Genomic DNA, 26786 nt, shown 5'->3' with positions numbered 1-26786 from the left:
GCTCCTCCAGTGCCATGGCCTTGTGGCCTTTCTCACTCTTGCCCTGGTATCAAGCTCAAATCAAATGACCTCAGGATGAGGCAGGGCAGGCTGCAGATATGACAGTGAGCACACTTCTCTCTCCTCAAAAAAGGCAAGCAAATTTCTGTGCAATCAACCACCAGTTTAATGGCTCAAACCCCTGCAAGGTACCCATCTCTCACCTGATACAAAGAAAAAAGTGTGTTTAGAAAGTGGTTTGGGATCAATGTTTTGAAAAACCTTAAAAAATCAAAAACTTTACTAAAAATGATTGCTGTTGGGATTTTTGTTTGGGTTTTTTTAAATGATCTCATTTATTAGGTAGCAGCAACGTGGTTTATTAATAGCAGTCAAACTGCTGCTTGACATTAGAAACTTTTGTTTATGGAAACTGCAGTTCTGTTGACTGGACATCTAACAGCTGTCAGAACCTAATGAGTTCATCAAGTGTTGACTCTACGCCATACAAACCCATAACTCTGCATCAATTATGGCAAAATGTGATATTTTACATCATTTTTCAAACAATATTTAAAAAACAGGGGGGAAAAAAGCTACAAAGTGGAAACTAAAACACTAGAGCAAAAATGCTATTTCATGTCTTAACTGTCCAAAACATAACGTTGGTTGCTTGCTGACAGAAGCAGCTGAGGTGAAGAACAAGACAGCAGCTCAGATATCCCAGTTTCTGTGGAGTGGCGCTGGCCAGACGCCTCCCAGGCTGCCTCCGGGTGAGACGGGTGTTGCTGCTCCCCTGGGCTCCCACCCTTGCTGTGCCCGGACTTTATCAGGGAGGGGATGCACAAGTGCCAAGCTCTGCCTCGCCCTGCTCCCTCCCATCCCACCTCACCTCACCTCTAGGAAAGGAAACCCTGGTGACTGGGCTGGGCAGGAGCCACAGCTGCACTCACCTCTGCAAGCAGAGGACCGGCCCTGCCAAGAGATACCACGGGGCACACCCCCCTTATTCGCCCAAACAAAACCACTGCTTGAAGCCCGCTGGCAGCACTGTGCAGTGATGTGCCTGACCTTATTTCTGCTGGGAATGTTCCTCCCTCCCTCCCTCATCAATTCCACCACGCTTGTCTGATGTTTCCCTTTCTGCTGTGTCAAATACAGATAACAAGTTACTCGAGGCAGGGATCTGTCCAGAGCAGTATAGCTCACCAGCAAAGGGCTTGGCAGGCTGTACAAAAAATGGAGCAGAGCAAATGACCAGCCTTTAAAACAAACACAATTTCATTTCTTCACAGCTTAGTAATTTACTAATTCATTGCTTAATATGTTATTAGCAAGACATTTTAAAAATCAGGCTTTGACTCTCAAAATTCCTTTTAAAGGCATAAACAGTTAAACTAAGTTCTTCTCTCTGCAATTACCAATGCATTGATAATTTTCAAAGTTTGAGGTCTCCAGCATTAATGATGCTACAAAATCAACCCAGACACATTTAATAACGTTTTCCTGAGTACTTTTTGACTCCAGTAAATTGTAGCCAGAGCAGCTACTTGTGAAGCACTCTGGTCGCTATGGGGTGAAGGGGCCCTGATGGACAGGGCAGCCCTTGCAATCCTAGACAGGCTGTGGGGCAGGGTCTGTGGAGAAACTGCAAACGCCCAGCACAGCACCCAGCATGGCCCTGCACACGAGAGCAGCACACAGCTGGCAAGGCTTGTGAGAAACCCACACAGGCTAATCAGCAAAAACACCCCCCTGTAAGGCTGACCCACAGCTGATCTGCTGCCAGGAGCAGGCAGCAGAGAAAAGGGTTAGGAAAGAGTCAAGAGTGCACGTACACGTCTTGCTGCCTTCTCTTCCCTAAGTACCTTTAAAACTGAATATTATAAACTACATTTGTTGCTATTTAAGGACACAGGTCTAGTTCTCTATTCCAGCCACGCATCACATGTCTCACATGTCAGGGAAACTTGCAGACTGGTTGTCAAACCAGCGAGACTGCTGGTCCAGGGTGGTGATACTGGTGAGTGGGAAGGCTCCTCTGTCTTATAGCACTGTCTGCTCCTGCTTTCCTTCCCAGGCAGGATGCATACCAAAGAGCCACCAGCCACGCTGCAGCTCAGGGAATGGCCACGTGCACAAAGTCAGGAGCTACTTGATGGGAAAGGATGGGAGAGGAACTCCTGAGGGAATGTGGGGGAACAGGAGGGGCTTCTCCGCAATCCAAGTGCCAAACGGTAACACCCACATCCCTTCCTGCCTTGGCAGCCACACATCAGGACTGTCTCAAATACCTGCATTTCCCTTCAAACTACTCTTGGATCTCTAACCTCTCACCCTCCTTTGGGGATAAAATTTAAATCCTGCCTCTTCCCACCAGAGTTCCCTGCAGCGTCATACAAATGTCAGGCAGAGTCTTTACAGAATTCAGCCCTAACACCATTATCCCAAAAGAGTCGTTGTGGGGTTCGAGGGGGTTTAAAAACAGTATCAAATAAAGCTCAGAGTAATCGTTCTGTTTCCATGTGTTAAAAGGCATGTGGTAGGATGCTGCAAAGTTTCTTCCTGATTTTCTGAAGGCTGAGTGGGAACTGTTAGTACTACTTTAACGTGGATAATTGCTGAGCACACCTTGCAAAATTAGCAATTTAGCATTTAATGCGTACCTTTACTCTCCTTCTGCAAAATTATGGCAGCTCCCTGTGCCAACCCAGACCTTTTTAATTCCCTGTTAGATCAAAAATGTAAACAATTGCTTTGAAAAACATCTCCCACTGTCATACTGAAATAGTTCATCTTCTGTCTTCATACAACAACAGAGAGAAGCAGTTTCTATTAATATCCCTCTCCTGCTCCAGGCATTGTGGTCTCAAAGAAATTCAGGTATACCATTTTCAAAGGAATTGACTTTGAAACAATGATGGCACTGAAGTCAGATGCAGATTGCAATGTCCTTGAAAGGCAAGTAAAGCATGAGCTGGGAGTAAGAAGCACTGAAGAGACCCAGCAGAAGGGAATGACGAAAGTATGGAATTAGAAAACTATGTGTTGGTTTGTATTTTTTTTCTTACCTTTACTTCACTATTATTTATCTGATGTGGAAAGGTCCTTTTTTTATTTTCCTGTCAGCTGTTGGCAGCATTTTGAAAACCCTCAGCAACTTTAATGATTGCCTTCTGATCCCTCCAGTGCACTCAGATGCTCTTTGCCCCTCTTTACCTTCAAATCTCTACTATCAGAACTCCAGTGTACATCCCACAGGGCACTTGCAGCCTCAGCAGCTGTTGCACAGAACCCAGGAATGGAATTTTTGACTGTGGCTGTCCTCAACAAAACCACCTGTGTCAGGATCAGAGTAAATGTCTGGGTCCTGAGCAGACTGGACCTATCTCATAATTAGAGTCTGGCATATGCTCAAGCATGAATTAAGTAACAATGATGAATTTTCATCACTCTTGTGATTCTGTGAATGTAGGTCATATTCCATCCTAACTACTGAGCATAAAGTTATTATTTTTCAGACAGTGTATTATGCAGACCCAGCTTCATGTCCTACTAAATGCCCATCTATGAGCAAAACATCCAGAGAACCTTTTTATATCACCTCATTTCTGCCAGCTTTTGGTTCTCATCCAAGCTGTATAACCAAACATACCTGTTTTGCTTCCTTAGCCCATCTTTCCCCTTCTCCCATTGTCAACAGTCCTCAAAGAAAGCTGGAAAAATTCCTTTCCCAAACACAAACATTCTTTCTTATCTACTTTATTTCACTGAATGTTTGGGTGAGAGCTTTAATTTCAAGTATTATAACAAGAATAGACTATTTTATATAAATGCTCTTTGCCATTAAAAACATGCTGAAAGGCTGAATAAAGTGTCTCAAAAAAGTGAAATGCTAAGTAAGAAAGGATCAAGCTTCCTTTTATAAGTGCATTTGGTAATAACAACCAACTTCCAGACTCAGCTGGAAACTGAAAACAAAAGCCAGCAGAAGAATTACCCAGTGTTTGGATAAAGAAATTCATGTATGTATCAACAAGAGGATACAAGATGGGTAAATTTTGTCCTCCCTCCCACACCTGAGACACTTGCCTGAGAGAGTTCAGGCACTTCCCAGGGGCAGACAGGGAATCAGAAAAACCCACTCAGCTTTCACCTCACCACACAAATTACCAAATGACTCTCTTCACTACAGTAAATCTGAAAATTGCAAATCTTAAGATAATGGAAATAGGGAACAACCAACTCAATTACAAATATTCCACAGGAGCAGGATACAGATCCATAAGGAACATTTCAGTTTGGCAGGGCCTTTCCACGGCAGCTGCTTCAGTAGGCATCATGCCTGTAGCAACACACGCAAGGTAAATGCAGAAAGAGGAAACAAACCAGTCACGCAATGCATGGTTCATGTGGTTCATGGGCCAAAAGCTGATACCAGACTGGTTTTACAAAGCTCTTGTTCAAACACAAGGCATGTGACATGGGGTAACCTCAAATGACCAGCTAAGTATGGTTAGCTAACCTAACCATAGGGTTACTTGGGAGAGAAAATCAGCAGCCCAGGACAAAATTGTGACCAAGGACAACAACTTTGTTCATCCCAGAAGCCAGACAGAGGAGTGTTTACAAAAAAGGCTGCAATTTATTGTTTGATATTTTTAACAATGAAGGCTGTAGCCTGAAGAGTAATTTTTAAAATCAGATATGTGTATTATTATAATTTGCTATTTATATAAATTAACTTGGTGTTTCATATGCACCTTTAAATCCATCAGATGATAGGCAGGAATTGAAAGAAAAGGAAGATACATTTCTGGCTCAACAAGAATTGAGACTTTAAAAGAACTAGGACAGTCACTTCTCAGTGCAAATTTTCTGGCTGCCACATGAAATGCTGAAGGCAGAAAGAAAGACTTTTAGTAAAACTGTCACTTAGCAAATGCCTCAAGCACAGGAAGGGTGACAGCATGCACAGCCCTGAAGTAACTGCACAGGTGAAAAACAGGAGCTTACTTATTGCACAGCAGTGCAGTTCTCAACTTGCCAAATACCTGTTTGCCCAGATTATCAATTTCAAAAAGGCTGACTGCTGCCAAGAAGCACTGCCCACTGAAATCTTCAAAACCTAGCAGTACCATGCTGCACTGTGCTTTATCAGCTCACCACAATTTGACTGCTACATTATACTAGGAATCTGCCTTGCCCTGTGTCCTCAAAGGGATTTAACTGCCTAAAACAGCATCACACTGGCTCCTACCAAGCTCAAACACCACCAACCTTCACATGAAGGTAGAAACATTTGGGGATGGCTATCACGAGGCTTCTCCATTTCAGCTTTCTCCCTTGCTGAAAGTCACCGCCAGTTACACCTTTGCGTGGCCAAGTTTAACATTTCTTCATTGCAGCAAGGGTTTCATTGTGTCCCACTCCCTGCTGCTCCAGGGAACCATATGGGAAGCCCAACAGCCAGCTCCATGCCTCTGGAACACCACAACTCAAATAGCACTTCCCGTCAGTCATGAAGAAATTTAAAGCATTATTACAAAAACTCAAAAGCCACAAAAAGAACAGCAGAGGCAGACTAAGGATATAACTAAAATCCAAGAATGCTGTAATTAAGGGGATTTATTGTCCAAAACGGCCCACTCTGTGCAGGAAGTCAACCTCCAAGATGATGATTCCATCTCTACCTGCACCCAGGACTGTGTACTTAGGCTGACTGTTCCACAAGGCATGAGGAGGCTGCACCCATGGTGCTGTTAAAGGCAGTGTTAAGGGCTGGACTTCCAGACAGTTTGCATCACCACAAAGCTGCATTCCTGTGTGTGGTGAGCCAAGCGGGTCATGTTTGAGCTATGTAGTTGTGGGGATAAGTAACTGGAGAGAGGTCAAAATAGCTAACGCAGTATTGCAGGATTAACTCAAGAGACCTACAAGTGATTAATCCATACAAAAGCATTCAAGATCCTGTTCTTTCTGTCCAAAATGAGAGCTGCTATTTAATAGGACAAGACAAAAGAAACAGTGGAACTAAGCCAGGTATTGTAAAACAGCAGGTTCAAACTTCCAGCCGAAATGCAATGTTTCAGATACTGAAAATCTTAAGAAGCTGTTGGAGCTGACACACAGACAACAAAATCTCAAGTAGCTGGCTTGATCTTCTTCATTAAATGAAAAAGTAAGTGACCCAAATGCCTCCTACTTCCAGGGTTTGGCCAACACATCAGCTGAGAGCAAACATCTTGAAGAGAGCTCAGCCTGCGTTACATGCAGACCCACTGTCCCTGCTCTGTGCTGTTCCTTCTCTGCAGAGGTTCCCTGTTATTTGATATGCACGAGGTAATCTTGCAGCTTGGCACTCTGTGGTTGGAAGCATGACAAGCAGCTGTGCCAGGCACTCCTGCCAAGAAAATATTCTGACACACCATGGTTATAAAAACACATCAAAGGAAAAGGCTTCTTTCTTCTTTCATACCACTAAGTACTTAAATCCCAGCAGGGCTCTCCCGGCTCTGCAAGCTTTAAGTATATATACCCAAAGTCCATAAACTGAAGAGGAGACTGACAAATATGCACCCCACAATCCCCTGAAAAGCCATTCTAAATGTGCCATCATTTACTCTTTAATACCTATTTTTAGATATGAAGTCAGTGATAAGTGGGGTTTTTTTGGAAGTGTGTGGGGGGGAAAAGTTGTATGTAAAAAAAAAAAAAAGAAACCCTATTGACTGAAGTGTTTTGGGACACAATATTTAAGCAATAATACTTGGTTAAAAAGAAAATGTAATCAACCCTAATGTTGATCAAACTATTTTTTTTCAGATTCCCAAAAAGGCAGCCAGCTCCTTTTAATAAGGACGATTCTGTTGCCATCTCTGAACCTTTCTCCCACTAGTTTCACTTGACTCAGCTGTTTCAGCAGTAAAATAAAGAGTTTGGTTTAGGCCAGAATATGCTAAGAAATGGATGCCATGCAGGTGCTCCCAGGATCCTTGACAGTGCATCCTCACAGAAAATATGAGCAATCCACTCCTAAATGCTTGTGTCTGTTCAACTGCAGCACCCTTACTTTTAAAATTTTAAACCTCATGTCAGGAAGGGAAAGCAAGTTAATACCAGCAGAGGCATTCCTCACTACCACTCAAGGCCACCTGGGAGCAGTGGACATACCCATAGCCTGCAGATTTCAGAGCTCTCACATGGATCTCTCCAACTCTACCAGCTACGTAGAAAGCTGACGAAGTTGCCAAGTAGTAAATCAATGCCTTCATGCTCAGACCTCCCTGCTTGCCAAATTAATGGAAGCATACAGAGCACTCTGCCACACAGAGAAAGACTTTTGGAATTCCCAAAGTTGAAAATCAAGTGAACCAAGGACAAGGGTAAGAAAGAGCAGGCAAGCTCACAAGAGTGTAGGAATGGGGAGGACAAGACACACGGAACAGGTCCTTCCAGCTGCCCACAACTTTAAAATGTCCCTTCAGTATGCCAGAGGATGTTCCTGTCCTTGCAATAATCTAACTCACCCCAGTGATTCTGGGTACTTGGAGATGGTGTGTGAGTCCCTTCCTCCCACATCTGTGCCTGATTTGCCAAAGCAGGTGAGCCAGCCTTCAAAGCTTCAAAAGTCTGCCTGTCAAGAACAGAAAGCCAGAAAAATGTAATGTGAAGTTTAGGCCCAAACTGTGAATAAGACTGGAAATGCAGAGCTACTGAAAAGTGACTGAAATGGCTATGGGATGCTACCTGCACTTAAAATACCAGCACTGCATACAGATTTACTGAGGAACCACATGTTTTCCTTCTTTGGTTTGCAGATGTTTCTTCTTTCTGCAGAGCATAAAAATTGTGTTTGTTTGAGGAGAGGAAACAGATGGTAGCTGCTATAGTGGCACTTTTCCAAGGTGGAGAGAAACAATTATAGTGGGGCTTCCACAAGCTTAAGGCTGAGAATGTCAGATTTGTATTGCCTGTTTGCACGAATTAAACACGTCACTGCAAGGCTTCCAAATGATGTAAATGTAGGGTAGTGGCTGACACTGAGAGCTGGTGCCTTAACAGTGTTTGTGTGTCAGAGCAAAGGGAGTCCTAAGCAGAATCCCCACAGCAGTCAGTGATATGGACAATCCGTAAGGTCCCAGGTCAGAACTGTTTATCATCTCAGGCTTCAACCTCTGAGCTACTGCTCCATGGGGAGGGGAAGTCCTGCCCATAAACCAAAATTTGTGGAAGGAGATTGAATTTAACACAGCAACAGGACTGAAAAAGAAGAAGAAAAATAAAAACTACATCCAAATAAAGAGAAATTATGCCATTTACCATCAAAACAATAAACATGGAAAAAACATGATTTTGTTTTTTAGTATCAATAATAATTTCAGAGTTTTTTGCTGAAATAACTCCAAAAATCTAATGGGAAAAAAAAAAAAAAAAAAACAACCAGAAAATTTCTTTAAATCATTTCTGCCTTTTATGGATTTATATGAGAACAGCAAAACCAGTGACTCTGGTCCTCCAAGCCCAGGTGGCCATTTGATAGAGGGAAAGTGGCTGGGAAGACTGAGGAGCATATCTGGGGAAAAAATAAAAGATGCCATGGGAACATCCTTCACAGTTCTTGGGAAAGTGTAGGGCACAAAGTGATTCTGAACTGTGGAGCAGGAGTCAGAGCTGCAATATGAAGCAGATGATAATATTAAACTAGGGAGCATGATTTTGGCAGCTAAGTATATCCAGCAGGGGAAGATAATGTAAGGTGTTGGAGAATAAGGTGAAGGTGAGGAAGACAAGAAATAATCAATCAAAGATTTGCCAGAGAAAGCTGTGAAAGATTTGTGAAATGTGGCACAGGAAGGCACTCGAGGGACTCAGGGAGAGGATCTCACATTGTATGAGAGCAAGGAGAGGTCAGTAACTTACCACAGGGGCTGGGAATGTGAGTAAGAATTTGGTCAGAGCAGAGGGAGCAGGATCTCTAAGGCAAGCACTGGTGTGGCAGTGAGGAATGAGTAGCCCAGAAAGGTTGTGCGAGTGCCAGACTGACACAGGGGACTTGCCAGTGGGAAAGCAGCCAGAGGCACAAAGGCTGTTCTGGTAGGACAGTGAAAGATTTACAGACACACCCCGACGTACCAGTCCTAACCTCAGGCACTGGGAGATGCCAGGTTGGGAGCTGAGCTGCTCCAGGCTGCCTGGCCCCTGACCCAGTCACAGGAATGACCAGCACACCTCAGAACATGGAAGGACTTTCTTTCTTAACATGCCCCTTCGCTCTGTTTGGCACTCAAGGGTTTTAGAATTCCTCTTCTGACTCAAAAGCTTAAAACTACCTGGGATAAATCTCAGCCTGCTTGTAGTATAATTCAGAGGGGAAAAAAATGAGCTAAGGAGGAAGAACAGGTTTTTGGGGTTTTTCCCCTAGAATCCTACAAAGGAGAAAATCCCTCAATGCCTGAAGGTGGACAGCTGTACCAGGGGGGAGCCAGGGGAACTTCTGCATTTAATTACTCCTGAGCACAGAGATATTGAAAAAACCTGAACATGATCTTGGGCTGTTAAGGAAATTTTTGCTTGCAAAAGGTTTCTGAACCAACAGAACAGCAGTGAAGGCAGACAGAGGATAATTAGACCCAAGGACAGTGCACAGCCCAAGAATGGGAGACAGCGACAGAGAAACTGTCTGAGCAACCTGAATGCAGCAAGGGAGGGAGAGGGGGGGGAAGGAAAAAGGAAACCTGAAACAGTCACCTATAAATACAACCACTGGCTGTATAAAAGCACTGCCCGTGGTCTGAGAATACCTGCACAAGGATTATAACAGAGAGCAAGCAAGAGAAGGGGGAGGAGAGGGACCAGCTAAATCACATGAGTATGAAATTAGCTGTAAAGTAAAGGCTGCCTTTTCTCTTTTTTTTTTTTCTTCTTCTTTAAATATGCAAGTTTAACAAGCTAAAAACCAGCACATGGTCAGAGCTGCCAGCAAGTATTTGGGCTGCTGGTGGCTTACATGAAGGTCACAGTGTACCTGCAGCTGCACAGCTGACAGACAGGCAGTGTCACAGGCAAACCTCCCACTCTGGAGTCTCCCTCTCCTTCCGCTCAGGAGGAAAAGGCTCCCACACTCCCAACCAAATCCAGCACATGTTCTTAAAATTTATCTTGCCACAAAAAACCTAGATCAGCATTTTCATGGGAGTGAAAAAAGTAATGTACAAATTACTAAAATAAACTGCAACAGACAGTATGCCCTAGCAAATATCAGTCTGGCTTTCTTCTTAAGCATTCAGAAAACCAAAACAGGAAATGAAACAAATATCCAGATATTTAATAAAGACATATTTTGAAAATAGGAAGATAATCAACAGGAAAAACAAGGAAGGAGAAAAAAATGTGTATGTGACCTTTACTTGTAATTTAATGCTTGTTCTTGCCAGATGAAATCTTGTTTCATTCCCCCCCCCCCCAAAAAAATGTTGTTAAGAAGGTAAAATATATTTTTTCCCTGTCCAAGAAAACAGAGGCAGCTGATCTGTTCATTCCATATTTGTCTTTTAATCTATGTGTTCATCAGCCTACAGCATCAGCCATCTTGCTAATTATCTGCTTCCACCACATGGAAAATGAAAAAGATGAAAAAGTCACCCTTAGGAAACAGTGGACTAGGAAAATGGGAAGATAAATTCCAAGTTTTGATACTGCAAAGAATAATACCTTATAATATTCTGTATTTTTAAATCACTGTTCTGTCTCACATGACAAGAAGATGCAACACTTCTGTAATCAGACAACCAAGAATAAAGGGCAAACCAAACAGTTTCAAAAGATGCAAAAACCACCTCTCTTGTCTTTCCAGGTAACTTTTTATTCTGAAATATGTTCACATCTCTGCATGAGCAGTAGCCAGGATAACACTCCTACATCTAATCAAAGATCACCTCATTGTGCACTGCTTCTTAGTTCTAGTTTTGAACACACAAGCATTTACCTTTTCAACAAATAAAACAATCTCAGAAACTGCCATAATATTTCTTCAGTGCTAAAACCTGAGAGATCTGAACATGGAGATCTGCTCTAATTTTTAATCCATACAGATGTAAAACTACATTTACCACGGTTAATTCATGCAACTCTTCATTCTCATGGAAAAGCAATTTAGAGCCACCCAAAATACTGGCTTGCAAGTGCTTACAGTTAGCTCAGCTTTGCACTGCTTCACATCAGACTCATTTCACTAGACAAATCTGTAATTCCCCCAATTTAGGTACAGCCGAGTCAGATAAAAAGAGAATCAAGACCCATTTAGAGTACATGACTGGGCTAATAACTACTCAAAATGATGTTCTAAAGCATGCTTCAGGAATAACTAAGCACTAAAAAAAAATGTTAATTAGTGTTAATATCAATGAAAGTTTAACATGCTGACAAAAGCTCTTAATGTTCTCTTTCCTATTAATGAGAGCATGCATAAAGAAAGCTAGTCGGATTGCCAGGATTTTCTGTAAATCCCACAAAATCACTAACAGCATCCACACAACACATTATTTAAGACCAGCAGCTCCTCCTACCAGCGCACTGGGAAACCGCATTTAATCTTTGCATCAATTCTTCTAGGGCCATTTCTTCAATTTTCAGCCAGCATCTCATTCTCAGATAAAACCAAAAGAATCCACAGCAAGCATGCCCCACCCCGCTCAAGGATTAAAGAAGGCAGGGGGGGAAAAAGCCCCAGACCAGCCCGCTACAGCAGCGCTTCGCAGCCCCGCATTCCCATCGCTCCGCACGGCTCCCCTCGGCACAAAGGGAGGCAGGAGCCCGCGTTCCCTGCTGGCCGAGGCGGGGGCAGCCGCAGCCGGGGCTGTCGGGGACAGCAGGACGGCTGGGAACTCCTCTCCCGGCGCCGCGTGGGGCTGGCCCAGCGCAGCGCTCCCGCGGGGGGCGAGCCTGCGGAGCGAGGCGCGGCGGCGCTGGGAAGGGCGGCCCGCATCCCGCATCCCGCATCCCGCGGGGGCCGCGGCGCGCAGAACGCCCCGTCCGCACTCACGTGAACGCCGCCGCTCCCCCACCTTCCTGCCAGGGTGGGCAGCTCGGAAGGAACGTGTTGCCGTGTTAAATTCAACCCTCTCCCCACTGCCAGCGCTCTCACCAGTCCACGTTCGGTTTGGACCCGTCACTTTTGAAGGCTGAGGACTTTAGATTTCCTTTAAACGCTGTCGAATTTCCTTTAAACGCACCTGCCTTCTGGACTCTTTGAAGGAGTTTGCTTAAATGTTGTGCCACAGCAGTCCTATAACTCTGTGAAATCTGTATTTCCACAGCAACTGCATTTCCACCTTGGGCAAAGGGGCTTTAGAGTCGGGCTCCATGGACCCCTCAAGGTACATGACAGCAGAACTGCTGCAGAAGGCAGAAACCAAACCTCATCACCAGTAAACTTCCACTTACTGTAAAGGGTACAGTACCACTGGAAAACTTTCAGGGACACAGAAAAACCTACAAGACTTTTCAGTGCAGTGTTTCTCTATACAACTGCTCTTCATAATTGATTTCCACTGCTTTTATACACACTGCTTTACAAGTTTGAAACTATGATGCTTTTAACACTTTTTATTTCCAAAGATCACCTTGATCCTAGTAATCTCATTGTTGCACATTTTTGCTGACGGTTAATTTTGCTGAATCCCACAACACTCTTCTAATAATCCCATTGGTTTTATCCTAATTTTTAACCAACATTAATGAACTGTCCACGGCTGAAAGAGAGATGTTTTTCATTATGTTTAAAAGGACTGTGCTGTGTTATTTAAGATAAAGATTCTTTTCCACAGATTGCATACAGCAGGTAAAAATAGGGAAATAAGTGGACGCTCGTAATGAGTTGTTCATAACTCTCAACAATACTATTAGAGAGGATATGAACTAAAAAAAGTTTTTAGGAGGACCCGTCAAACTCTCTAGGCTTCCTCTGCCAATAAAATTAATTTAGATAATTCATTTACTACATTAATTCACATTATTTCCACCCAAAATATGACAAGCCCACAGCAGCTCCATGTATTAGATATGACTAGAGCCATATATGTTTCTATTTCAATATTAATAGAAATGGCAAAATTAAGTCTTCAGTCAAGCTTTTCCATAAAAAAGTATTACTACTGAAAAACAGGATCTCTAGGCACTTTGTATGCACAAAGTATTTTATGTGACTGCCATTTGAGACTGCATTTATGAAAACCAACAAGTGATGGGCAGCAAGACCACAATTACCACACCAGGCTCTTGCCATTCTAGTGGTGACCCAGGAGGAGCAAATGCATGAGAAAAGATCTTTGCAGGTGCACTGGGATAGCTGAGGCTGGTTATCAAACAAAAGCCGTGTGACCATATTGCATCCACAGACAGCCCAGGGAGAACTCCAGATGCCAGACAGCCAACGGGATTTGTTCCTGCAGCAAGTTAAAGGCCTGAGGCATTTTTGCATATGCAGAACAGCAAAGCTCACTTGTAAGATTACACTGTTTCCTGGTGCAGCAAGAAGTGCAGCCAAAACACTCATTCATCAGCACCTACTGCAAGAGAAGATGACAGTTCAATCCCAGATTTCCCTGAGTATCCTGACTCAATTCAGTAGTAATTTCTTGTTTTCCTTGGAGAATCAGCAGACTGCTTAAGCTTCCCATATATCCAAGGTCCATCTTTCCATGGAGTTTCTCAGTAAAATAACAAATGAAAAGGAAGACAAAAATGTAATGAAGAATTTTACCACATCAACCAGTCAACTTTCAGAATCACAAGTGCATAATAACTTATACTTGTGCAAAATGAATGGAGAACCCTAATATGTTACCTAACCTCAGTTACACCAACAATGCCACTTTATATATACTTTCTACACCTTCAAACAAATGCCAAACATGCTAAGTATGAGCACAGCATCCACGTGAAAGGTTCAGTTAGCTGGGCTGAAGGTTAGTTTACCTAAAAGTGGGTTATTTGTAATCATGTACTAGTTTAATCACGTTCATTCATGGAAATCAGGCAGCCTTGTCTTCCTGAGTAAGAAGCTTTGGCATAGCTTCTCTACTGAATGAAACAGAGTATTTCAAGATACTTAACCAAACATGGGATTATGATCTCTGCTGGTTTGACACAGGATCACCCATGGCTTCATGAACAACCTTGACTCAGACTAAAGAAACAGACCTTAAACTAATTAAAACCAACTCTTAACAGGAAAACCCAACTGAGCTTTCTTGCAACATGAAGCAATTCAGTATCTGACCCTGAGTGATGTAAGGAATCAAAACAGTCCTGAAAATACAACATGACAATATCTCAGGGAAGAGCTACTGCAGTTTTCACTCTTGAAGTGAAAACTTGATCCCCTTCAGATCATCGTGACAACCATGTTATGGAATTAAACATGTCATTTTAGTCCCACACATCTCATGCCTAATTAGAATTTTATAGTAAAAGGACTGATGCCCAGTTCTAGCACTGAGTCTGTAAATACAATAGGGCATGCTGTAATTTTTCAAACACAATATGATTTTTTTAAATTAAAAATTCAAGCTGCTTCAGCAATTCTGATTTTTAACTTCTACTAATGTATTGTGTTCAGCAAAATATCTTTACTAGTCACAGGCAAGCCCCTGCTGCAACTGAGGAATTTATAAAGAAATTTGAGGAGTACACAGCCTTTCAGTTCTGTCTTAGAAGTTAAAAATGCATTGGAAACATTTTTTGTCTACTGGTCTATTTCAGTGAAACTGCAAAGATAATAAGAGAGGCATAAATGTATTTAATTTAATCAATCGATTTCCATTGCTGCATGGGTATAATATTTGACCTGATTTGTATTGACTTTTTTCTAAACTTCTGTTAGATTTGAAAGCTTCAGCAACATTATTTTTTCCTTCAGTTCTCTACTTCACTCTGGTTTTGGCTGTAGTCTTTAGCAAACCCTGTTCAAATACAGCAACATCACATATATTTTATTTCCAAACAGTTTCACCCAAATAGGATTACCTAGCTTTTCAAGAAATGGTGGCTATTTTGAAAATGTTTCAGAAGTAACACACAGCTATCCTCTCATGTGGGGGAGAGTCACACTGATAACCATAAGTCATTAACATATAATCAGGTAATCAGTTTTGCTTGTGCAAATGATACTTTCAACAATATACCTAAAGATTTCTCTGCTAACTTTATGTTAATCTCTGTAACATCAGCTATCAGCGAGTTCCAAAATTTAACCATGTGCTGTATGAAAAAGTGGTTTTGCTTAAACTACCTTCCTGGAAGTTTTCTGTGTGCCCCAGTTTCTCTTTTGTGAAGCAGTGGAAAAGAAAAAAAAAACCAACAAAACAAAAACAAACAACCCAAGAAAACCCTACAGGAAATAAACACTCTCTTTTCACATCCCCGAGCCATTCATGACTATACAGGCTGCCACTGTAGGTGATATTATGTCTCCTCCAATTGCCTATTTTCCAGACAGAAAATTTCCTACACTAATTAGTTCCTATTTGTATAAAAGCAGCCCCATACCTCTGACCGCCTTCACCGTTCCTCCACGTACGCTAATTCTACTCTAACAAAGTGAACAAAACTGGACATGGAACTCCAGAAGTAGGCACAGCAGAGATTACTCAGCGACATAAGGATTTTGTTCTTCTCGGTTTCCCTCTCAGGGGTTTGTAATGTTTTGTTTGCCTTTCAGACCGACACTGAATGCCAAGGGAGCTGCTGCTGTTTTTGGGGAGGTACCCACAGCCAGTCAAGGTCTCTCAGTGAGGGTAACAGCTTAGCTTACAGAACAGCATTTTCTTTTCTTGTCTGCATCACTTGTACAAGCAATTAATTTCACCTTCTCTGCTGATGACTTACTTAGCACCACCAATTTATCCTCCAACAGTTCGCACTCGGTACTGAATTCTACTATTGTGAATAATTATTTTCACATATTTTCAAAATTTCTCTTTCCACGCTTTTATCCATTTCCAGTTCATTTAGGATTATGTTGAACAGCTGCAGGAAGCCCTGCAGGAATCCCTGCTTTTTCTCCACCAGTAGCTCCCCCTCCACCCACAGAAAACTGACCACCTAAAGCAACTCTCTATTTCCCATTTTTCAGTCAATTATTAATCCACAAGAGGGCTTCCAATTTAACCCACAGAGCCTAAGAGTGGCTGCAGCGGTTGCAGCAGAGGGAGGAGGCAGAGCATATGGATGGCCGTGCCTGTGCGGCTGAATCCCCTGCCAAACATCCCATACAGCTTTCCTGCGATGCCACATGGCCGATAGCAGCAGTCCATCCTGCACGCCCTGTCCGGGATGGTCCCACCCACCACACGCCCCAGAACTCTACAGACTGGGTGGGCAGAGAAGCTGCAGCCCCCGGGACACCGCTGCTCCCTAAAGACACTGCAAACACAGCCGGGAGACTTACCTAAGCTGGGCTCCTGCAGAGAGGGAAGAGACCCATTGAACGTGGTTTTGATAAATCTAAGTCCTCTCAGATCCTGCAAAAAACTGCCACATACACCCACTGCACAAGGGTGATACTGATCCCCAGCCTTAAATAAAAGGGAAAGAAGAGGGAAACAGGACAGTTGATATGAAAGATCCAAACAGAAAATGCATTTTTAACATTTCAACCTCCTCTTGGCATGAGTTCTTCCTCCATGAAGAAAAGGGATTTTTCCCTTTTATTTCCCTGAATGACTGAGTTCTCTTGGTAATCAGCCCAGTTAGGCTTTATTATGTAAAGTATCTGGGATTTGAAACTGGGATTCATAAGCAGAGATGGCAGTATTCTGGTTTTGGCAACACCTCACTCTTTCACAAGGAGAAAATTGTTCCTAGATTCACAATCTCAAGAAATACAGAGAACTTAGCAAATACATGGAGGAAGGAGGGAAACAAAAAAAAAAAAAATCAAAGTTTTTCTTCTTAAAAACTTGACACTCAAAACACTCATACAAAGCCTTGCATATGGGTAAGGTTCATTCATAACAGGAACACAGACTAAAGAAGCTTTCAGATGTGCAAGAGCACTTAATAGAATAGTTCCATCAAAATTATGCCTTGTTTAATTAACATATTAATTTACCAAATCTCCATCAAGTCTTTCAGTGTCTCCTCAAATTCAGTAATTTTTTCTTTGAAAAAGTACATGCCATACAGAAGAGGTCCTAGCAGCTGCTCTCCAGGTTCCCTCCTCTGGGCTGTGTGATATCCCTACACAGGGACCAGGCTGAGGTGACACCCAGATCAAGTACTCAGCAGAAGGGGAAAAGCGTCACCCTCCCCTTCCTTTTCCATTATTGCTCAGGCCCAAGGCTGAAAACTAGTAAAAGACAGATGAAATGCAATGCTTGCAATCTAGCTTCTCCTTAAAAAAAACCCAAACAATCAAACAAAAAAACCCCAAAAACAAACAAAAAAAACCCCACCACCAAAAAAACCAACAAACCTACCACCCCAAAAAAAACCCCAAAACAACAGCAAAAAAACCCTCCACATCAGTTAGTTCTTAAAGGTTAATTTAGTTACTAACTTTCCCTATTCTGTTTCTTTCACAACCTGTGTCAGCTTCATGCTAGAGAAGCATTCCTCATACTGCTGTGAAGTTTTGTAGTAAGGCTCCTCAGCCTGAATTAACTTAAAATGACTAACCACATCACAGGTTTCAATACTTCCTAGCATAACAGGCAGGATCTTCTTTTCCTCCAGCCTCCCTTGCTTGGATGAAATGTCATTTGAATCTCTTCTACTGGTCTGCTGTGTTTTTAAAGAGTACCAAGTTACTTTGTAAGTGCTTCATTCAGATTTCTTCTGTCGATTTTTTGCCAGTAATTACTGCAGAGCCAACAGCCTTGAAAGAGTTCATTTAATTTAACACCTCCAGTTGCCCCTGCTCCAGCTGAGGGGTGTTCCAGTCTTTTATTCTTCTTCAGTCTGAGGAGCTAAACTATCCAGATGTGCCCACAGCTGCACTCCCCTAAAACCAGGCATGGCAATAAATGAATGAATGTTGCCTTTTGCCAATGCAGTGCCAAGTAGGACTCTTTCTTTCTAAGTTTACTGAGATATCTTTATAGATGAAGGAGTACTTTGTGTAGGAAGTTAGGAAGACTGAGAACAGGAAACATAAAGGTGAGCAGGAAATGAATTTTCTCCAAAAAGAAGTAATATGGAAGGAAATGAAGCATCACTGTTATTTCCTCACTGGGGCACTTCCATATATATGTATAGTTAAAGGAAAGGCTTCACAAGGGAAACCACTCCAAGCCTGAAAGAAATGAAACCACAGTACTTTAAATGTAGAAAAATAAAACAGTGGATGCCAGGGAGATCTGATTTCAGAAGATCAGCTACTGGTAGCATGATAGTTAAATAGAGGGTAGAGTATAGGTGCAGAAATGCCACAAACATATTTTTCCACAGACTTAGTACTATGTATGCAAATGCTGAAATTAAATGGATCCAGAAACACACACTTTTTGTCTTCTGTTGTTAGGGTGATTTTCTTTTCAAAAGAAATGCTGGGTAAGGGGTCATAAAAGTAATTTCTTCCTTCCAAAAGAGTCTGTCCAACATTTTTTTAGAGCTTAAACCTTTGAGGTATCCTAAAAAGTACTGGGCTTTAAATCAAATTATTTGTGTGTGTCTGTGTGTGCGTGTTTGTTCGGATTTTGAGTATTAAAAGTTGAAATTTTATGACATGCCCTACTTTGTAAAAATCCCTATTTCAAAAGAACAAGCTGCACACATAAAAGTTCAGCAGGTCTACCATTCAAGTCAGGATTGATTTAAAACACTCAGGAAATTTCTCTGTAACAGAAAGTGATATTTAACTGCCACATATAATTGTTAATTTTACATACAATCAACTATATAAAACCTACTCAGAATAAAAACCAGGGTTTTTCCAGGACCATTCAATTTGATTACACAGACTAAAACTGAAGTGCTTACCCCTGAAGAACAGGCTGACAAATTTTAACACAGATAAAGGGCTCAGTAGAAGGATGTCAGCTTTAATTTGGAACTTTTTTAAAATCACAGAACCATTAGGTTGGAAAAGACCTTTAAGATCATTGAGTACAACCATTAATGCAGCACTGTCAAGTCTACCTCTCAGCTGTGTCCCTAAGTGCCACCTCTATACGGATTTTAAATATCTCCAGGGATGGAATGGGATGGATCTTAAAATTTGACCAACCTTTTCCACTTGTACGTCTTAAAAAGTAGCATTCAGTGCAGCTTTAGGGTGACAGAAAGCTTTTCTCTTTTTATAAGGGAGAGTAGTGCAATGCTCAGGGAATGCACTGCAGTGGGAAGATTCAGTTTGTGGCTGGTCTGGCTGAGCTGCCAGGCCCACCTCTGGCAGATGTGCTGCCCCAAGGCTGCTTACCACCCCACCCTGGTGCTGCCCTCCCTCCTGGAATGCACCTCAAGCATTCTTAATGGACTTGGCTTTCTCTTAATGCAAAACAGGAAACCTTTAAAAATTTCAAAATAGGAAAGTAATCTTTCTATTACTCATCTAGGAATCTATTTTTTATTAATTATATAGAAATAGGAAAGTAATTTCCAACGACCACAAGGATATTTTACCTTCAGCCAAAGACACCATGCCCCAAGCAAGATCTTGTCTTGCTGCAGAATGCTCACACTCATCACAAGTCCTGCAATGGTGCTGTTGTATCCTTTATAACAGAGCTTGAAAATTTCTCTCTCTGTTTCCTTACCAGATCTGCTGCCCTGTCTATTTTAATGCAAACAATCCTCAGTAAATAAAGTAGCATTATATTCTTTTTTTTGTTGGTGGATGCTTAATACAGCAGGTACCATCAAAAGTGGCAGAAGATTCCAGGTAGGGAAAAAAATGCCTCTAAAAAGGCATTTTTCATTTCTTGACCATCAAATAGCAAATTTACAATGATTTTTTGTGGGCTTTTTATTAGGATATGAAATAGTGAGTATTTTCAGATCCCCTTTATTTTCCATTTAAAATTATTCACAGAATATGGTACTTCTAAAACAAGCCAAATTAAACTGATCTTTCCTGGGAGATGATCTGCATAAACCCTCAGTAGATGAGGGAAAACAACTGCTCTTCAGTTTATAGTTACTCTGCTGCACTATGGTAGAACTGTCAGAAAGAAAAAGGTCATCTAGATTTCTTTATATTGTAAGCCATATCCAAACCACCATTTCATCCTTCCTTGAAACTGAATTTTTGCTTCAATAGTCTTATGGAGTAAGCCATAAGAGATATGGAGTAGAGAAGTCCCACTGTTAGTTTTCTCGAATGACCACAGTCCTAAACTGTTACTGCTTTGGAAAGAAAAATATAAGCAAGAATATATACATTTCCTTGTTTCTTTTATTACATACCATTGCTGCTTTTTCTTATTTTCCCCCTGACTCTTCAGAATTATTTCCAATCCAAAACAAGGATTTGCTTGTCAGTGAGAAACTTAATACAATGCTGGGGGTTTTTCACTTAAAATGGAGTAAAATCAAGTGCTTTATGATAAAAAAGAGGTTTCCTTGATTTCACTTTCAAATAACTTAAGCTTTAAAATTACTAAATACTTTAAAAAATATCACAACCATGATCAAGAGCTGGCCCATAAATCCACAAATATTAATGCAAAGAGACATGCTCACCAACCTATCCCCAGTACACCATTTCCTACTCCAGCTCAGGAGATATTTGTTTCCAATCCTACTCAGATTCTGTCAGGTCAGCTGCAGAAAGTTAGTGATAATTAATCTCCAGGATGCACCAAGAAGTGCAATCAAAGTGTCTTCAACACTGGTATTTTCAACAGTTGCTTTGTAATCACGCTGCTCTTGCACTGTATCTGTTTTCATTGAGTCTTGTCACATTTCGGATCTGAAAGTCTGAAGTGAGATTTCCACAAAATTTCAGGTTATGTATTTTTGCCATTTCTCAAATGCTTCAAGTTTGTTTCTGCAAAATCTTGCTCCCAGCATTCTTCTCTTTACAAGATCAGGTTTCAACAGGCTGTAAAATACTCCTTCAGCTGCCAGCTGCCTCCCAGAGCCTCAAAACATCAGTGCCAGGGCAAAGTCTGAATCCCTGAAGAACACTTGGATCCTCTTCACCATTCCTACTTGTGTACCGAAGAGGAAGAACATTTTCAGGGCAGAATACTGTCAGTGCATCAGCAGAGCACAGACAAGCAGCAGGGAGAACAGGGAGGTTAGTGTTATGGAAGGTAATATGAAAGCAGAATTCCAAAGGGCAGAATAAAGATGAGGCTTAAGGATACCAGATACCATGGAATGCCTGATTTGAAAATTTAGCTATAACAAGACCAACACACACGACAGGAAGAGTCTCTTCAGCTCCTGGAGACTGATCTGCATTAGCACCCCTAAGACTCATTTACGTCCTTCAAGATCTCAACCAACCTTTAGAGAAAAACCAGACAGGCATTAAGGAAATAGTCACTTTTGTATCTGTAGTTCTTAGCATGGTAGGATCTGTCATTGCTAGCATCCCATTACAGAAGCAAAAACCACTATGTAACTTTGTCTGGAAGGCCCTATTTTGTAAAACCAAATAAATGCATAACCATAAACAACCTAACAACTAATGTTTGAAGTCATGTCCTCAAATACAGAAATTGGAGATTCTTTAAGTATCCAAAAGCTTTCCATAGCATAAAGTTACATGTATGAACTGTTATTCTACTTCATCTTTTTAAGTATCAGATTTCTCTTCACTGTCACATGTATGTGCAAATGGGGTATGTTGTAATTATCAGTGGTGTAGTGGGTTGCAAGCAAAGAGCTCTCAAAAGCAGAGTAGTTTCAGATGGTTTAACTTTTATTCTCTCATAGAAAGAGGCGGCATGCTGCTCAAGAAACTAAAAATTTAGATTGCTCTACAACCTAAAAAATATTTTCAATGCCTACATTTTTCAAAGTAAAGGTGGCAAGAAGGGGTATGATGGGATTCAGAAAACAGAACATGAATAACTGCATTGTAAAATAGTTCTTTCACTATCCTTTTGTCCCTTTTATTTTCCCCTGACATTTGCAAGGGAGTATTTAAAACTAAAGACCGGTTTCTCATGTAAAAGACAGCATCTGCCTGCTCTTCCTACCTCCTCAATCCCCCAATAGGCTCAGCTTGTACACACAGAGCTCATGAACCCTTCTGATGCAATACTAACTTAGAGGACCCAAAACAAATAGTAATAAAAAGAAAGTTCGTGAAAACTTTGAGTCTTTTCTAGAGAGAGCTCTTTAAAAAGATATTCCTAATTAATGATATGCAATATTATCTGTGGGGGAAACACAATAAGGTCTCAGATTCAAAGGTTGTTTAATACTCATTAATAAGACCCCCAAATGCAAAGAGTTATGCAAATTCATACATAATTTCATGTGAACAGCTGCTTCCTTTTAGAAAGAAAAAGGAGTTTATGAAACATTTTAAAGCCCATTTTAGAAAGCAATCCCACCATGGAGTCACTGCCAGATGGCTATAATATTTGACAAGCTACAGACAATGTTTTGTCAACATGTGTTGTGGTTTTTTATACTGCCTAGTCTTCTCAGTACTGTATGTTATTTTCCCAATAAATACAGGAAACCCATTAACAAACACAAAGGCAGTCACAAATATGACTTCTACCCCATGTGCTTGTGATCCAGGTACACACAATGAAGCTATGCTTGCTGAAAAGCAATCCAACTCTTTAACAATACTTGCTTAACAGAGTTTCTATTTCTTAAAGTACAGCAACATAGGTTTTAAATTAATTCTTTCTGGTATAATAACACAACCACACAGTTCCACAGCTTTTTTTTTTTTTTTTTGGCTCAAACAGTTGAAGTTAATCATAAGCATCACTAAAATCTTCTAACACAATATATGAAATCACACTCCTTTTAGTCAGAGCAAAAATACCCATCTGTGAGAACATATACACATACCCCATATTGAATTACTTGGACAAATAAAACCCATGTCCTGCCAAAATTCTATTATATGGCACACGTACTAGCAATTCCTTTCAGCAGCTCTCTGATCTCCAACTCCAAAAAGCAGTTAAGACTCAACAATATGCAAACAATAGCACTGAGCTTTAAAAGGCAAGATTTTAGAAGTGTTCAGAAAACAAGATGCAGTAAGGAAATATTAACACACACATACAGAGGCCATGTTTAGACTTGTAAATACCAACCTTTTTTGTAGTTTTGTCCAAAATCCAAACCATGTTGCACATCTCCTTTAATTAGGTATTTTATGCAAGAACAGCATAAATGACACGGCATTTGAGAAACTCATGAATCAAAAAGTCCAAGTGTGCATGTTAAACTCTCCTCAAATGCAGTACAATTGACAGGCTTAGTGCAGTGCATTTAGATTTTGCAGTGAACTTGTTACCAAGGAAACCAGCAGCTGCAGGTGTTTTCCCATACACCAGGGAATGAAAATTCAGCAGTGAGCTTATCTACTCAGTATTTTAGTCACACATTTTTTTAGTTTCAATAACAAACTATTTCTCAAACTCTGTTAGACGACCAGACTGCATTAAAAAGAATTTAAAAACCTTCCCCTACACATGAGCTTACTGAACAGTAAACAGCACCTTTAAATGTTTTCTTCTCCAGTCTCCTCTCCAAAAGTGCCCTACCTCCCTTGCTTTGTCTCCTTCAATAAAAGTGTGCAAAACCCACCCCATGCAATGGGATTTCATCCCAAAAAGTGCTCCAACAACTTAGCAAGGCTCCAGCTTCCAAGAAACAATGCTGACTTGGGAGAGGCTACAGGAATGCCTATTCCAATCATACAGCATAGCTTTGCAAAATTATACCATGCTACAGAGATACCATCATGATTGGTATGATTCATGCTTCTTAGGATGAGGACAAAAATACAAATACTAAGTAAAACCATAAGGGAGATGCAAGATACGAAATCCACTTTCAATGCAGCTCTTCCACAGGACATTAAATCAGTAACTCACACAATGCCTACTTCTCATTTATGATACATATTGGAAGGCAAATATATATAACTTAAAATAGAGGCACTACATTTGTTTATTAAGTAGCCTCTTTTCTCTAAGTAACATACTGGAATATTTATAAATCTTCTGAGCTGCTAAAGCATTTTTCTGCTTGTCCTCTTTCAGTGTTACTGAATCAACAGCAACATCTACTGGGCACAGAAGGGCAAGATTCAATTTCTTGAAAGAGATTAAAGAGCCAGGTACAGGAACATATAATACTTACAGTATCTATTTCTGGATACCTTGGCAGTCACTGTGAAACCAGAAATGAACAAAACTTTTAGATATACATTTTCTTTCTCTTCACCTCTTCAGAAGGGAAACAAACCCAACAGAAAGATGGACAGAAGGACAGCACTGACTCCTGGTTGCCTTTGGAGACACCATATTACATAATGACATATATATGACAAATAACATGTTACAGTTAGGAATATTAGATACACTGGGCTAACAGAACCAGTTGACAAGAATTCTGCCAGTAAAAATATTAACATATTCTTCAAGTTCATGCAATGGAGCATTTTATTATGAAACTTTTTGCTCTTAAAATCTATTTTCCCTCTTTGTTTAGCAATTACACAGGTTTGCAAAATAAATAAATAAAGGAAACCCCACCAAACAAACAGCAGTGACTAAAATTCAACCAGATCAGACCAAGCAGAAGTTCTCCAAAACTGCACGAAAACAAGATGAACACATGTGAATCTAATACACACTCAGAACAAGGATTCCCAAGAACTTTGCCCTAATAACACCCAGTATTTTCCTTTCATAATAGAACCTACTGGGGTCTAAATTCCCTAACTACAACATAATAACTGGAGCCTTGTGAGAGGAGCACAGGACAATCCATATTTCTGACATGCTCATCTAAGCAATCCAAAGAAAATGACAATGGGACAAGCTCAGCTTCATCCTTGCTGGTGCCTTTCTGCAGGGACTGGTGTTTCACCTGCCTGCTGAAAGGCACACACCAAGCAGGGCTCACAGTCACAGCTCTTGCCTGGATTTTGACATCTACACAATTCCCTCTTTTAAAATGCAATCAGATGACAACAGGATCTCTGCTCCAAGCACTAACCATGCACCACAAAGCAAGTGATTATTTATTAGAAGCGTAAGTGCAACTGGAAACTGAGAGAAACTCAAGACTTTCCTAATTACAAGTTGGGGCCACAGTCAGTGGCAAACCAAATTTCCCCTTGCTACACCCCCTCTTGTCTAGCAACTCTTCAATACAACATCTTCACCCAGGAAGAGCTCAGCAGCCAGACTGAGCATCCATGCCAACTTCCAGGCTGAGAAGGAAATTGGAGAGGACTCTTCTTCTGGGTGAGTGCTCCACTCACTTTGCTTTGTCATATATCGGGAACCCCAATGGCACTGTACCCCTTCTGCATGAAGCTGACTGCCCTGCCATTTGAGAAACCAAACAAGGTGTCTGTAGGGCACACAAAGCACCTCAAAAACACCACACACGCCAAACTGCAGACAGGCTCCTCAAGATGATAGCAGCTCTGTGTTGCAGCACATATCGCAGTTGTGAGAGCCACGATACACAGAGTGCCATCAAACAGTTTCAGATGGCTTTAACCCAGAGTAACACCACACCACATCAGAGGGCTGCAAGTATCTGCTCTTCTTGATCTTTAGCCCAACCTTTTATACCCCTCATGTTGATGCATTGCACCTGTGTGCCCTCTGTTCCCTTTGGTGGTTGTCAGTGCCCCTGGGCGCTCCATGGCTCATTGCTGTCAATGCTGCTCACCTGCTGCTCACAGCTGTGCCCACTGGGGATGAGGCTCGGCCACAGCCCCACTGCCAATTACCACAATCTGTATGCCTACAGCAAAGTAAGAGAACCTGTGATGAGGTAGCTCAGTCCTCATCAGAAAAACTGCCGAAGGAATTATGCCCTCAGACTTTAAACACCTGATGCCACCAAAGCGCCCCAAACATTGGCACTGCTCTCCCACATGCTGCTGGGGAGCCTCTTCCTTTGCAGTGCAGAGAACAGAAGTCCAGCAGTGCTGCTGGAGCCCCACTAGTCAGTAAAACAGGAAAACCCAACTGCTCCTTTTGGGACTGGTCCTGGCTCCACACACAGATGTCATTTTGATACCTTCTGTAATCTCATTGGTAGCCTTCCTATGTAAACATGTTTTGCAACAGTAAAAAGGGCAGGCACGGGACCTTTTCTGTGCAATGAGGGACACCCAGGTACACAGTACACCACATGAGACCATTGCTCTGCACTGAAACCACACAGAGGCACAGTACAGCACACAAATAACAAATTTCAATACACAGTACAGTTACAGAACATACAATCTGTGTCCTACAATGAGGTGTTTCTCAAAAGAAGCAATAATAGGGAAGGGAAAAAAGTACAGATGCAAACATGTAATGTGGCATTTTTTTTCCATATTTTTCCCCGTACTCCTCTGATTGCAAGCCCTATCTGTGGAAAAAAGCAACTGCTAGTATTTCACCTAGGAAAAAATCTGTCCACAACACAAAGAATGCTAGTGAAGAGGATTTCAGGCAGCATTAAGAGAGCTGACTGCTTCTAGGCCCACCAGCCTTGTTTCAGTTGGGTTTTTTGGCAATTCCTGACAGCATTACAGAAGTCCCCAATATGTTCTTTGCACATACCTGGCCTCATGCATGTATCCACACATCTTACTGGAAAGAGAAGCTGCTGGCAAGACTGCCTGGTTTTCAAGGACTTGCTCC

General features: G+C 41.5%; 1 protein-coding gene across 8 annotated transcripts in view; it reads right to left on the bottom strand.

Annotated features, from left to right (window-relative positions):
• Positions 1–26786, bottom strand: part of MCF2L (MCF.2 cell line derived transforming sequence like) — a 155569-nt gene that overhangs the window by 110610 nt on the left and 18173 nt on the right. The window contains exon 1 of one of the 8 annotated variants that reach the window (XM_064407846.1): positions 23217–23373. The exons of 4 other annotated variants lie outside the window; for them this stretch is intronic. In XM_064407846.1, the coding sequence (XP_064263916.1) occupies positions 23217–23307 (91 nt within the window). In that variant the 5' untranslated portion in view covers positions 23308–23373. Of the gene's footprint in view, positions 1–11546; positions 11998–12022; positions 12069–16429; positions 16557–23216; positions 23374–26786 lie in introns of those variants that run through there. 3 more of the 8 variants (XM_064407848.1, XM_064407850.1, XM_064407847.1) reach the window with 3 other exon arrangements.

Source organism: Passer domesticus, chromosome 2 (genome assembly GCF_036417665.1).
Source record: "Passer domesticus isolate bPasDom1 chromosome 2, bPasDom1.hap1, whole genome shotgun sequence".
Lineage (NCBI taxonomy): Eukaryota > Metazoa > Chordata > Aves > Passeriformes > Passeridae > Passer > Passer domesticus.
This window is presented reverse-complemented; position numbering and strand designations above follow the sequence as displayed.